The sequence below is a fragment of the Ranitomeya imitator genome, chromosome 2 (assembly GCF_032444005.1).
Source record: "Ranitomeya imitator isolate aRanImi1 chromosome 2, aRanImi1.pri, whole genome shotgun sequence".
Classification (NCBI taxonomy): Eukaryota; Metazoa; Chordata; class Amphibia; order Anura; family Dendrobatidae; genus Ranitomeya; species Ranitomeya imitator.
The window spans coordinates 320,995,938-321,010,546 of NC_091283.1; the positions used below are offsets into that span (position 1 = coordinate 320,995,938).

General features: G+C 44.0%; 1 protein-coding gene and 1 long non-coding RNA gene across 2 annotated transcripts in view; both read right to left on the reverse strand.

Annotated features, from left to right (window-relative positions):
• Window positions 1-14,609, reverse strand: part of LOC138663494 (uncharacterized) — a 289,916-nt gene that overhangs the window by 163,502 nt on the left and 111,805 nt on the right. The gene's annotated exons all lie outside the window — the stretch shown is intronic.
• Window positions 1,115-14,609, reverse strand: part of LOC138663469 (oocyte zinc finger protein XlCOF22-like) — a 61,263-nt gene continuing 47,768 nt past the window's right edge. Inside the window, exon 7 of the mRNA XM_069749689.1 lies at window positions 1,115-3,454. Within this exon, the coding sequence (XP_069605790.1) occupies window positions 2,247-3,454 (1,208 nt within the window). The 3' untranslated portion in view covers window positions 1,115-2,246. The remainder of the gene's footprint in view (window positions 3,455-14,609) is intronic.

The following is a 14,609-nucleotide window of genomic DNA, read 5'->3' on the forward strand; positions in this document are numbered from 1 at the left end:
AGGGCAGTCTGGTCCGATGGATGTCGCAGGTCCGGGTTCGGCGCCTCCCATATTTTCTTTATGATCTCCGCGCTCCTGCTTGCTTCACAGGCTCCCCGGCATCGCGCTCCTGTGCAGGCTTATGTATCTGCCCTGTTGAGTGCAGAGCAAAGTACTGCAGTGCGCAGGTGCCGGGAAAGGTCAGAGAAGCCCAGCGCCTGCGCACTGCAGTACTTTGCTCTGCCCTCAACAGGGCAGATAAATACGCCTGCACAGGAGCGTGATGCCGGGGAGCCATGAAGCAAGCAGGAGGGCTGCGATAATAAAAAGATGGGAGGCGCTGCACCCGAACCTGCGACATCCATCAGACCGGACTGCCCCCTGGGTGAATACAATAAAACTTAATGTTGTTATCTTTCAGGTTGGACCGGGGCTTATCTACAGCATTATACAATGCTGTAGATAAGCCCTGAAAGGCGGTGGTCGCATCTTATATTGGCCAAAACAGCTGACAGGTTCGCTTTAAGCACACTGGGGCTCAGAAGAGAAAGGGGGGCATTTGGATTTGGAAGTGCAGAATTCAATGGATTTCTTTTGGAGGGTGAAGTGCCACAGTGCTGTTCCATAGCCTTTGTACTACCAGTAATGTGGAACCCCCCAATATTTCCTTTAACAGATGACGGATCCGAGTGGGGACTTTTTTTGTGGATTAAGTTGAAGCTTTTATTGGGAACATTTTATATAACATTTAGGATCACATTTATGAGGCGCTCTACGCTGAGCATGAATGATGAAACCCCCGAGGGGTCCATTCACTATAACGAGGCAGCAGAGTTTCTCTGGACACTATCTGGCCTTTGTTCAGTGGTGTCCTTTTCAGAAGGGCACAAAACTGTGTCCGACCGCACTTTTCTGCTCGCATAAAAAGATGAACACTGCTAGATCACAGGTCTTATGGTGTCCACAGTGCCTTCTACTGCTTAATTATAAGGAATCTTCCGCCTGGGGTTCCATCTGAGTCACGTATTTCAGAGATTTACATGGAAACCCAGTGTAATCCCTCATTGTAGAGCACAGGAAAAATGTGCACCGAGCCTTACTGTGATCTTTGGGAGGCAGAATGAACAAGGCAACAGCAGGTGAAGAATTAGTTTTATTTATTTTTTACGCCGATCCTAGTGATTAGACAACCTTATTCTTTGGGTCTGTATAATTACAGCAATACCACATTTATATCATTTTCTATGTTTTGGAGCTTTTACACAATAAAAAAAAAAAAAATTGCATCACTTTATTCTGAGCAGATTGTTTTTTTGTGGGGCAAGATTATGTTTTCAGTGGTACCATTTTTATTTCCATTCCATTATCGCATTCTATTACACTTTTTTTTACATATATTTATTTATTGGATTAATATTTTTTCATTTTGTTTGTTCTTTATTTGGGGATTTTCAAAAAATGTTTTTACAATTTTTTAACTTTTTTACATTGTTTCACTATGGTACATCATCCTTACACTGACAGATCACTGATCTGATTCTCTGCAATGCTTCTGCAGTGGAGGACATCAGAACAGTGTCTGACAGGCAGGGAGGAGGCTTGTCAGCTCTTGCTCTTAGCTGACGCTCATAGACTACTTTCCCTGAATGATCCTGCGGTCATCTTGTTGCCCGGGGTCACCATTGAGATCATTGGCACAATGCGATTGCATCGCATAGTGCTGATGGGAGCAGACAGGGAGCTCACTCCCTCTGCGATGCTCCTCAATGTCGCTGTCACTATATACGGCGCATATTGGCAAGCGGTTAAAGGGACAACCCCCTTCTCATTCCTCATGTTTGGTCCTGTAAAAATAACACCACTTAAATAAACCTCCCATGCCGGCGACGTTCCAGTGATGTCGTGCTTGCGTTTGCGGGGCACATGTGAGGTTATTACATTATGCGAGCCCTGCACCCACTCAGCGCTGGCATCACTGTCCCCACCTTGAGACAAATCGAACAATAAGAGGAAGTCAGAGAGCAGCCACAGACCTGACTTCCTGCTGATGTTCAATACGTCCAAAGATGGAGACAGTGATTCGGTGCAGAGCTCGTGCGATGTAACAACCTCACATGAGCACAGGGAACGCGAGTGCCAACACAGCTGGAATGGCGCTGGCAGAGAAGGGGAGTATAAGTGTTTTTATTTGAACAAGGTCAAGCTTGAGGAATGACAAAGAGTTGCCCTGGTAGTGGACAACCCCTTTTAGAAAATATAATTTTTGATTAAAACATTTCCAACAATCTGGACATGATAATCGGCTTCTCCCCTGTGTGAGATCTTTGGTGTATAACAGCATCTGATTTCTGGTTAAAACATTTCCCACAATATGAACATGAAAAGGGCTTCTCCCCTGTGTGAATTCTCTGATGTCTTATAAAACTTGATTTCTGGTTAAAACATTTCCCACAATCTGGACATGGAAAAGGCTTCTCCCCTGTGTGTATTCTCTGATGTTTGATAAAATTTGATTTCTGGTTAAAACATTTCCCACATTCTGAACATGAAAAAGGCTTCTCTCCTGTATGGGTTCTCTGGTGCATAACAATATGTGATTTACGGCTAAAACACTTCCCACATTCTGAACATGAAAAAGGTTTATCCCCTGTGTGGGTTCTCTGGTGCTTAACAAAATCTGATTTATGGATAAAAGATTTCCCACATTCTGAACATGAAAAAGGCTTCTCCCCTGTGTGTATTCTCTGATGTTTGATAAAATTTGATTTTTGGTTAAAAGATTTCCCACATTCTGAACATGAAAAAGGCTTCTCTCCTGTGTGGGTTCTCTGGTGCATAACAATATGTGATTTACGGCTAAAACACTTCCCACATTCAGAACATGAAAAAGGTTTATCCCCTGTGTGGGTTCTATGGTGCTTAACAAAATCTGATTTATGGATAAAAGATTTCCCACATTCAGAACATGGAAAAGGCTTCTCCCCTGTGTGAATTCTCTCATGCCTAACAAGATCTGACTTCTGGATAAAACATTTCCCACATTCGGAACATGAAAAAGGCTTTTCCTCTATGTGAATTCTCTCATGCCTAACAAGATCTGATTTCTGGTTAAAACATTTCCCACACTTGGAACAAGAGAATCTATTCTCAGCTATGTGAATATTTTGATGCTTAAGAAAAGACTTTTCAAGGGGAAAACTGTTTCCATTCTCTGAACGCGATAATGGCTTCTTTGCTTTAAGAGCAGTTCGTTTTTTAATGCTTATTTTGTGACTTTGATTTTCCTTAGTAGTCGGTAATGAATCAGAAGACAGGACCTGTTTCAAAGGATCAGATGATAGATCTTTGCTGTGAAGGGATGTTGGTATATATGGAGTAATGGCATTCACTTCAATTGTATTCTGTGGGATCTCAAGGTCATCCGATTTAAAAATTGAAGATGTCAGCTGTCCCTCTAATCTCCTGGTACAGTCATCTGCCAAGAATAAACCAAATTATTTTTTAATAAAATATCATTGAATTTTATCATTTTGAACATTTACTACTTAAACTGTCTGTAGAAAATGGAAAATTATGTAAAAATAATGAATTATTGACAGTCTAATAGAAAACCTAATTTGATGAACCAGTAGAGCGTGGTGTTCAACTGTTTGTTTGGTGGCTTTTTATTATTTGGGAGGCAGAATGAACAATGATATGTAGGAAAAAATAATACCACTAAAAGCTTCTACTCACAAAAAAATCATCAAGTCGCAACTCAGGTCCATCAGCTGTCAATGGAAAAACAGAGGTTTCCACATTATTAGCGGCTTAAAAGATTTTGAAAAGCAACATGGCTTCCATTAACTTATCTAGCACAATTCTATCTATCTATCAAAGTGAAATCTCCCCTTCGCTTCTGAGCCTTGCAGTGTGACCAAACCACATTTAGCATCCATGTATTTGGTATTACTACAGCGTACATTTGATTACAATTGAAGTACAATTGATTAATTTATTGAGGGTTGTAATTTCCAAAATGGAGTAACTTTATGGGGATTTCTAGTGCTCTGGTTTTCTGCCATTTTGTTATATTGGGGCTTCTGCAAATGATGTGTCACATCTCCTCAGCTTCCGTCACCAGAAGCCACCTTACTGATTCTGCTGGCGGCGCTGGTAATGGAGGAGACGTCATAATCAAAAGCTCAAGCCACTAAGATTAGGGTGCCTGGGACCTGTAGTACAATTTAGTCTGGAGGTATGTGTGTGTGCTGTCCAGCTAGAGTAATCGGCTTCCTGCTTCAGCCAATTGGAAAGTACCACATCCTACCAAATAGCAAAGCATATTTCAGGAAGCATCCAGATACAGCCTTGTTCTCCTCTGGTTCAGTCCTCTGTGCTCTGCTCCTGGCTGATTTATTTGCTTCCTGTTGTAACCCCCAGCTTGTTTACTGACTACTCTTGTGTGTTCTGATTTTGTATTTATTCTCCCATCTTGGCACTGACCTGGCTACCTAACCATTCTTCTACCCATCTTACACCACTGAACAGTAGGTAACACCATGGCCAAGCCTAGGGATCTTTGTGTAAATCCAGATTCATGTAGAGGGGTTAAAGGGTGATGAGCAAGATAATACCTAGGATCAGGAAAACTAATTAGTCTGTTCGTGGTGGCCATATTTTAAGCTGCCAGGTGACCCCCGAACAGTGCTCCCAATACATTGTGTCCGCAAACTGTTCCAGCAAGATATGCATTTCAATAGCACTAGTTATATTCTTAATCTTGCCATATGCTCAGACAGTAGTGTGCAACCGTATATAGGGTGTTGTCCAAATCAAGAGAAGTTGGAAAACAATTTGTAAGGTCAACTTGTTTCCTATTATCCTTTGTGAAGAATTCCAAGGTTATCACCACATAAAGTGACAAACATCAGATTTGAAAAATGGGGCCTGATTAGGAACATCAAACTGTCTGCGGGAAGTGGTTAAATCAGAAAATTTGGGTCACTAATTACTGTAGTCAAACTGAGTATAGACAATAACAGATCTACTAAAATGATCAAACTCAACAGTCTTCATGGATAAAAAATGAGTAACAAGTGGTGAAACCTTTCTGGAGTAATTAAAGTATGGGGCTTGGTGGTTCCTTGCAATCTAAACTATCATAAGGGCCAATATTTTTTGTCAGATGAGTTTCAAGAAGAAATATTAGACATTTAAAAATAACTTTTCATACTAGTGCAGAGCTGAGGAGTTGTAAATTTAGATCTCGGGCATTTGTAAGAGGTAATGAAGACCTTTTTTTTAAAGACTACCAGGGAGTTACAGAGTCACATAAGTGATCCAGGCCAATCCCACCACAATCAAACTATCATACAGAAATAACTTGTAAAACAAGACATAGATTAAAAAAAATGTTACATCCCCAACAATAACGTATGTCTTGGGGGAGATCTCCAATGTTAAACTGGAGTTGTATTCATTTATGGCAGACCATTGGAGCCATTATGAGTCCTAGGAAGAAGCAAGAAAAGTCAGCTCACCCATCCAAGTGTCCAGGACTCCAAGCCGTAAAAAAAGCAATTGATCGAATAGGTAATCTAGCACAGGCAGTCCATTAAAAGCTTTCAAATTTTATTAGGAAAATTCAGTAAAATAAGTAATTTATTCAGCATAGAGGTCACAATCTCCCAATGTGGGAAGAGTTCTATGGGCAGATGCGCTTCGAACCTAGCGGTTCTTAATCCATATTATGTATATATATATATATATATATATATATATATATATATATATATATATATATACAGTGGGGCAAAAAAGTATTTAGTCAGTCAGCAATAGTGCAAGTTCCACCACTTAAAAAGATGAGAGGCGTCTGTAATTTACATCATAGGTAGACCTCAACTATGGGAGACAAACTGAGAAAAAAAAATACAGAAAATCACATTGTCTGTTTTTTTAACAATTTATTTGCATATTATGGTGGAAAATAAGTATTTGGTCAGAAACAAACAATCAAGATTTCTGGCTCTCACAGACCTGTAACTTCTTCTTTAAGAGTCTCCTCTTTCCTCCACTCATTACCTGTAGTAATGGCACCTGTTTAAACTTGTTATCAGTATAAAAAGACCCCTGTGCACACCCTCAAACAGTCTGACTCCAAACTCCACTATGGTGAAGACCAAAGAGCTGCCAAAGGACACCAGAAACAAAATTGTAGCCCTGCACCAGGCTGGGAAGACTGAATCTGCAATAGCCAACCAGCTTGGAGTGAAGAAATCAACAGTGGGAGCAATAATTAGAAAATGGAAGACATACAAGACCACTGATAATCTCCCTCGATCTGGGGCTCCACGCAAAATCCCACCCCGTGGGGTCAGAATGATCACAAGAACGGTGAGCAAAAATCCCAGAACCACGCGGGGGGACCTAGTGAATGAACTGCAGAGAGCTGGGACCAATGTAACAAGGCCTACCATAAGTAACACACTACGCCACCATGGACTCAGATCCTGCAGTGCCAGACGTGTCCCACTGCTTAAGCCAGTACATGTCCGGGCCCATCTGAAGTTTGCTAGAGAGCATTTGGATGATCCAGAGGAGTTTTGGGAGAATGTCCTATGGTCTGATGAAACCAAACTGGAACTGTTTGGTAGAAACACAACTTGTCGTGTTTGGAGGAAAAAGAATACTGAGTTGCATCCATCAAACACCATACCTACTGTAAAGCATGGTGGTGGAAACATCATGCTTTGGCGCTGTTTCTCTGCAAAGGGGCCAGGACGACTGATCCGGGCACATGAAAGAATGAATGGGGCCATGTATCGTGAGATTTTGAGTGCAAACCTCCTTCCATCAGCAAGGGCATTGAAGATGAAAAGTGGCTGGGTCTTTCAACATGACAATGATCCAAAGCACACCGCCAGGGCAACGAAGGAGTGGCTTCGTAAGAAGCATTTCAAGGTCCTGGAGTGGCCTAGCCAGTCTCCAGATCTCAACCCTATAGAAAACCTTTGGAGGGAGTTGAAAGTCCGTGTTGCCAAGCGAAAAGCCTAAAACATCACTGCTCTAGAGGAGATCTGCATGGAGGAATGGGCCAACATACCAACAACAGTGTGTGGCAACCTTGTGAAGACTTACAGAAAACGTTTGACCTCTGTCATTGCCAACAAAGGATATATTACAAAGTATTGAGATGAAATTTTGTTTCTGACCAAATACTTATTTTCCACCATAATATGCAAATAAATTGTTAAAAAAACAGACAATGTGATTTTCTGGATTTTTTTTTCTCAGTTTGTCTCCCATAGTTGAGGTCTACCTATGATGTAAATTACAGACGCCTCTCATCTTTTTAAGTGGTGGAACTTGCACTATTGCTGACTGACTAAATACTTTTTTGCCCCACTGCATATATATATATATATATATATATATATATATATATATATATATATATATATATATATATATATATATATATACAGTGCCTACAAGTAGTATTCAACCCCATGCAGATTTAGCAGGTTTAATAAGATGCAAATAAGTTAGAGCCTTCAAACTTCAAACAAGAGCAGGTTTTATTAACAGATGCATAAATCTTACAAACCAAAAAGTTTTGTTGCTCAGTTAAATTTTTATAAATTTTAAACATAAAAGTGTGGGTCAATTATTATTCAACCCCTAGGTTTAATATTTTGTGGAATAACCTTTGTTTGCAATTACAGCTAATAATCGTCTTTTATAAGACCTGATCAGGCCGGCACAGGTCTCTGGAGTTATCTTGGCCCACTCCTCCATGCAGATCTTCTCCAAGTTATCTAGGTTCTTTGGGTGTCTCATGTGGACTTTAATCTTGAGCTCCTTCCACAAGTTTTCAATTGGGTTAAGGTCAGGAGACTGACTAGGCCACTGCAACACCTTGATTTTTTGCCTCTTGAACCAGGCCTTGGTTTTCTTGGCTGTGTGCTTTGGGTCGTTGTCTTGTTGGAAGATGAAATGACGACCCATCTTAAGATCCTTGATGGAGGAGCGGAGGTTCTTGGCCAAAATCTCCAGGTAGGCCGTGCTATCCATCTTCCCATGGATGCGGACTAGATGGCCAGGCCCCTTGGCTGAGAAACAGCCCCACAGCATGATGCTGCCACCACCATGCTTGACTGTAGGGATGGTATTCTTGGGGTCGTATGCAGTGCCATCCAGTCTCCAAACGTCATGTGTGTGGTTGGCACCAAAGATCTCGATCTTGGTCTCATCAGACCAGAGAACCTTTAACCAGTCAGTCTCAGAGTCCTCCCAGTGATCATGAGCAAACTGTAGACGAGCCTTGACATGACGCTTTGAAAGTAAAGGTACCTTACGGGCTCATCTGGAATGGAGACCATTGCGGTGGAGTACGTTACTTATGGTATTGACTGAAACCAATGTCCCCACTGCCATGAGATCTTCCCGGAGCTCCTTCCTTGTTGTCCTTGGGTTAGCCTTGACTCTTCGGACAAGCCTGGCCTCGGCATGGGAGGAAACTTTCAAAGGCTGTCCAGGCCGTGGAAGGCTAACAGTAGTTCCATAAGCCTTCCACTTCCGGATGATGCTCCCAACAGTGGAGACAGGTAGGCCCAACTCCTTGGAAAGGGTTTTATACCCCTTGCCCGCCTTGTGACCCTCCACGATCTTGTCTCTGATGGCCTTGGAATGCTCCTTTGTCTTTCCCATGTTGACCATGTATGAGTGCTGTTCACAAGTTTGGGGAGGGTCTTAAATAGTCAGAAAAGGCTGGAAAAAGAGATAATTAATCCAAACATGTGAAGCTCATTGTTCTTTGTGCCTGAACTACTTCTTAATACTTTAGGGGAACCAAACAGAATTCTGGTGGGTTGAGGGGTTGAATAATAAATGACCCTCTGAAAAGACTTTTCACAATTTAAAAAAAAAAATAAACAAAGAAATAACATTCTTTTTTGCTGCAGTGCATTTCACACTTCCAGGCTGATCTACAGTCCAAATGTCACAATGCCAAGTTAATTCCAAATGTGTAAACCTGCTAAATCTGCAGGGGGTTGAATACTACTTGTAGGCACTGTATATATATATATATATATATATATATATATATATATATATATATATATGTGTGTGTGTGTGTGTGTGCATGTATATATATATATATATATATGTGTATGTATATACACACGCACATACATACAGTATGTATGCAAGGAATAAGAACCGCTAGGTTCGAAATGCATCTGCCCATAGCACTCTTGCCACATTGGGAGATTGTGACTTCTATACTGAATAAATTACTTATTTTACAGAATTTTCCTAATAAAATTTGAAAGCTTTTGACAGACTGCCTGAGCTAGATTACATATTGGATTATTATGAGTCCTGACCAGAAGATTAGAGAAAGTATTAGTTCATTTCAAGAGAGATTGTGCAGTAATCTGAATTCCTTAGGATCAAAAACAATGTAATTTATGATGTGGAGTGAATCCATGAAACCAGGGCTCGAACCATGCCAAGACATCTCCTGCAGGTGTGAATAAATGTATATTACAGCCATCGCACAGCTTAGAGATATATCATGGCACAGATGTAATGTTTTTTACGTAGTTTATCACAATCCTGTTTGAAGTTAGTTGGTTTTAAAAGAAATGTAAAAGTCATCATAAAGGGAAACTCTGTTGTTATTGTACAGAAATTCACACTTGACCTCACTGCACATTCAATGTTCTCATTCATGAAAGTGAAGTTTGGCCAGAAAGACTGTTCCTGGTCTTGTAGGCACCATATGCAGGGTCAGCATTAGGGGCAGGCAGACTAGGCAGCTGCCTAGGCCCCCTTCTGTCCTAGAGGTCCCCAGCCAGGGGCGGACATACTGCTGGTGGCACTGCTCCGGGCCCAGAGGTGGAGGGGGGCCCCAGCATCATGCAGGATTGGGCCCCTCTCACTTCCTCCTGTAATCATGCGAACACCCAGTGCTGGGGAGAGAGCAGGATGCGGAGTGCAGGAGTTCAAAAAGCGGGCGTGTCATGCAGGGAGAGATGCTGGCCAATGAGCGCTTTCCCCACAAGACTGAGAGCAGCGCTCACTGGCTGCCTCTGTACTCCTGCATGGCGTGTCCCAATGGTGAGTACTCACCTGTAGTCAGGGGCCCCGGCCGCACAGCACACAGGGGACAACTATGGAGGAAGAGCAGGACTTACATTGTGTATTCTGCCTCCTACACTGTTCTGTTCCTAGCAGGCTGCAGCATCTCCTCACAGAGAAGAGATGGGGGAGGAGCTCACTGCGCTGGACAGCATGGAAGCATCAGGGGGTTAATATCAGTCCTGTCTGCTCTGTGTCCCCATCTGCAGCGCCCCAGAGACCTGGTCGTTGCAGTATGGCACTCTGCCGCTAAGGGGAGTAGCGGTACGTCTGATGGCACTAAGGAGTTCTCCTGACCAGGTATCACCAGAACACATTACACTTCACACTCCGGCCACTAGGGGGAGAAAAAGGCTTTATTTATTGGGCCACTCCTCACACTGGTAAAACTAGAGGCTGGGGAGGAAGTTAGCCAGAAGCTGACTGGGTTGGATCCAGGCAACATCCCGTGGCAGGGGGTGTTGCAGGGAGAAGGCATAGGGGGGTCCCTGTCAGGCGTGGGAACCTGGCAGGTGCCTAGCGAACAGAACAGAATGTAATGGAACCGCGCCTGCACACCCTGCGGCGGTATCATAAGAAAGAGACACGAAGGGAAGGATATTGTGGAACTGTGTAAACGAGATCAAGCACAAAGGAGAGCCAGTAAGAGGCATGCCGAGAGAGAAAGAGGCAACATCTTACTGAGGCGCGTAGTCGGTGGCCGGAACACCGTAGGAGTAACTGACTTCAGGCCTTACTTCAAACTCCGCTTGACAGTTAATCATAGGTTGGCTGACTACCTTACTACACCTACGAAGACATAGGGGGCAACATTGGGAGAGGGGCGTCTCTAGGGTCCCGGAAGATCTCCAAGCCTTCCCGTCACACGGGTGGCGTCCTAGCCATAATATACCTGGGGGACGTTAGAAACTAGTAACATCTGGAACAAAAGAACGAGAGAGAGCTGTAGAGAACGAACGAACGAGAACAGCAGTTGTGAGGACTATTCCGAATGCTCAGCAGGGTAGAACTACAACACACAGGCGCTAGTGGTAGGCAACGATTTCCATCTGCGAAGGAAACTCTGGATGTGCCTATCGGACTGGCCGGTCTCTGAGAGCCCTGTTAAACGTACTCTGGATTGAGGATCCTGAAGCCTTCAGTAAAGAGGTAAAGAGACTGCAACCTTGTGTCCTCATTATTGACTGTACCTCACACCATCACCATCCACCTTACTGGGAAGCCCTGGGGACATACTTCACCTGTGGGAAGGTATACCATCCAGCTGCCATTCCATCACCCCAGTGGACCCCATAGCAGCGTCGGTCACCCTGACCGAACACCACAGGTGGCGTCACGAACCACTGACAGACTGTTTCACCACTTTCATTGGACGCCCCTTAGCAAGGTCGCGGACCGGGTCTAGCCACCATGACAGCCTCAGAACCGAACCAGAGAGGCCCGGTACCGAAACGCGTGGCCCTGTGTCTGGGGGCGATCCACATCCCCCACAGTGAGTTCTGCAGCCCTCTCCAGCTGAACTATGAGGCCGACATCCTCCAGGGCTCATCTGATCACCTGATATCACAGATTAGTATGTATGTGTGTATGTATGTATGTATGTATGTATGTGTGCATCTGTGTATGTATGTATGTATGTATGTGTGCAACTGTGTATGTATGTATGTGTGCATCTGTGTATGTATGTGTGCATCTGTGTATGTATGTGTTGTAAGATTGCTCTCACAGAGTGTATTGGGGGACACTCGCTTGGCACGGGATTAATGTACACGGGCATGTTTTTTTTCAAACAAAACAGTCACTTTGGTTTATTAAAGACTCATAAACCGTATCAGGAACAGTCCATTACACATTCCATCAGGATATCACATTAAGTCTGCGGCAACTAAACACGCTGGTCCTCCTGACCAGTTGCCGTGGGTTACCACACAGTTCATATCACACAGGTTGCAGCAACTAAACACGCTGGTCCTCCTCTGACCAGTTGCCGTGGGTTACCACACAGTTCATAGTGACAATTAGCACCAACAGACTATGGTACCTTCTGGGGGCTCCTGCCCCACCTGCTGACTCCTTGTCAGTCCTCACTCTTCCGGGAAAGCTGCCAAACGGGGATCACCAACTTGCCTGGTCGGCACACATTAGTCAGTCCAGACCCACCGAAGGACTGTAGCTTCCCCACACAGTAGCTGACACTGGCTCTGCAGATCCCGGTCTTCACCTCGTGCTATTCAGGGATCCGGTCCTACTCCCAGGACCTCCCAACACCCAGGTTACACAGGATCACACAGGTGGCCAGCTCAGTGTCACTGTGCATTGCTCAGGGATCCGGTCCTACTCCCAGGACCTCCCACACTGTGCGCTGCTCGGGGATCCGGTCCTACTCTCAGGACCTCCCAACACCAGCATGTGCTTTCCAGAAAGCCTACTCCCAGGTCTTCCAACACATGAACATACACAGCACCATGTGACCCACACCCTGGTCACATTATATACCTTGAACAACTCCCCTGGGTGGGAGTGTGGGTGTGTGTGGCTAGTCTGACCCGCCCATCTCTCATGACTAGCCCTGCCAATCTCCCATTAGAACTTACACATTTACTTGTGGGACTACAGGTCCCAGCACACCAACCAAACTACAGACTGGCAGCGCAGAGTCCCCTCCTCTGTGACACATATATCGGCCATTCACCACAATGCCGGATTTTGTCACATCATCACATCCATGGCTGTGATTCCCATGCACTCTCTCGGCCTCAATACACCTCTGTGCGCATACTGGGGAGACTATGCAGCGCCCCCTACCTGTTTCAGGGGTCACTGCATCACAGTGTGCATCTGTGTATGTATGTGTGCATCTGTGTATGTATGTGTGCATCTGTGTATGTATGTATGTGTGCATCTGTGTATGTATGTGTGCATCTGTGTATGTATTTATGCAACTGTATGTATGTGTGCATCTGTGTATGTACAGAAGGTGTGGGTGTCTGTGTATGTTTCTATCTGTGTGTGTATCTGTGTATGTATGTACGGTATATGTGTGTATGTATGGTATATTTGTATGTCTGTGTATGCATGAACAGAATATGTTTGTCTATGTGTACATGTATGTACAGTATATGTGTGTATCTGTGTATGTGCGATAAGTTTGTATGTATATATGGTATATGTATGTTTATGTGCAGTATATATATGTGTGTACGGTATGTGTATATAACTGTATGTATGTACGGTATATGTGTGTATGTACCGTATGTGTGTATGTACGGTACATATATGTGTATCTGTATGTATGTACAGTATATGTATGTGTATCTGTGTGTATGTAAGGTATATGTATGTACGGTATGTGTGTATGTACAGTATATGTACAGTATATGCATGTGTGTATGTACGGTATATGTATGCATGTGTGCTTGCATATACTGTATTTGTATGTGTATCTGTGTGTATGTACGGTATAAGTAGAGCAGATATCAGACATATATGTAGTATAATACATACATGGTCGGGCTCTGCCGGTTCCAGCAGTTATCACATGACCACGAGGAGGCGCTTTGCACACTTGCTGTCATGTGCCAACTAGAGTGTAACCTATGCCTGTAGTGTTCCATTCACTGACATAGTGGACACTAGATGTCACTTGGCTGCAAGTCTGACTGCGCTGGAAGCAGCAGAACCGAATGCTAAATATACACCGTGCAGGACGCTTGGCATTTGCCACAGAACACCAGGATTGGCAAATTCACCACTGGTGCCCTGTGCTCTTCACAGATGAAAGCAGGTTCACACTGAGCACATGTGACAGAGTCTGGAGATGCTGTGGAGAGTGATCTGCTGCCTGCAACATCCTTCAGCATGACCGGTTTGGCAGCGGGTCAGTAATGGTGTGGGGTGGCATTTCTTTGGAGGGCCGCACAGCCCTCCATGTGCTCGCCAGAGGTAGCCTAACTGCCATTAGGTACCCGAGATGAGATCTTCAGACCCCTTGTGAGACCATATGCTGGTGCTGTTGGCCCTGGGTTCCTCCTAATGCAGGACAATGCCAGACCTCATGTGGCTGGAGTATGTCAGCAGTTCCTGCAAGATGAAGGCATTGAAGTTATGGACTGGCCAGCCGTTCCCCAGACCTGAATCCGATTGAACACATCTGGGACATCATGTCTCGCACCATCCACCAACATCACGGTGCACCACAGATTGTCCAGGAGTTGGTGGATGCTTTAGTCCAGATCAGGAAGGAGATCCTCCAGGAGACCATCTGCCGCCTCATCAGGAGCATGCCCAGGCATTGTAGGAAGATCATACAGGCATGTGGAGGCCACACACACTACTGTGCATCCTTTCCTTGTCTTGAGGCATTTCCACTGAAGTTGGATCAGCCTGTAACTTCATTTTCCACTTTGATTTTGATCATCATTCCAACTCCAGATCTTCATGGGATATTAGTTGTGATTTAAGTTGACCATTTTTAGGTTTTATTGTTCTCAACACATTCC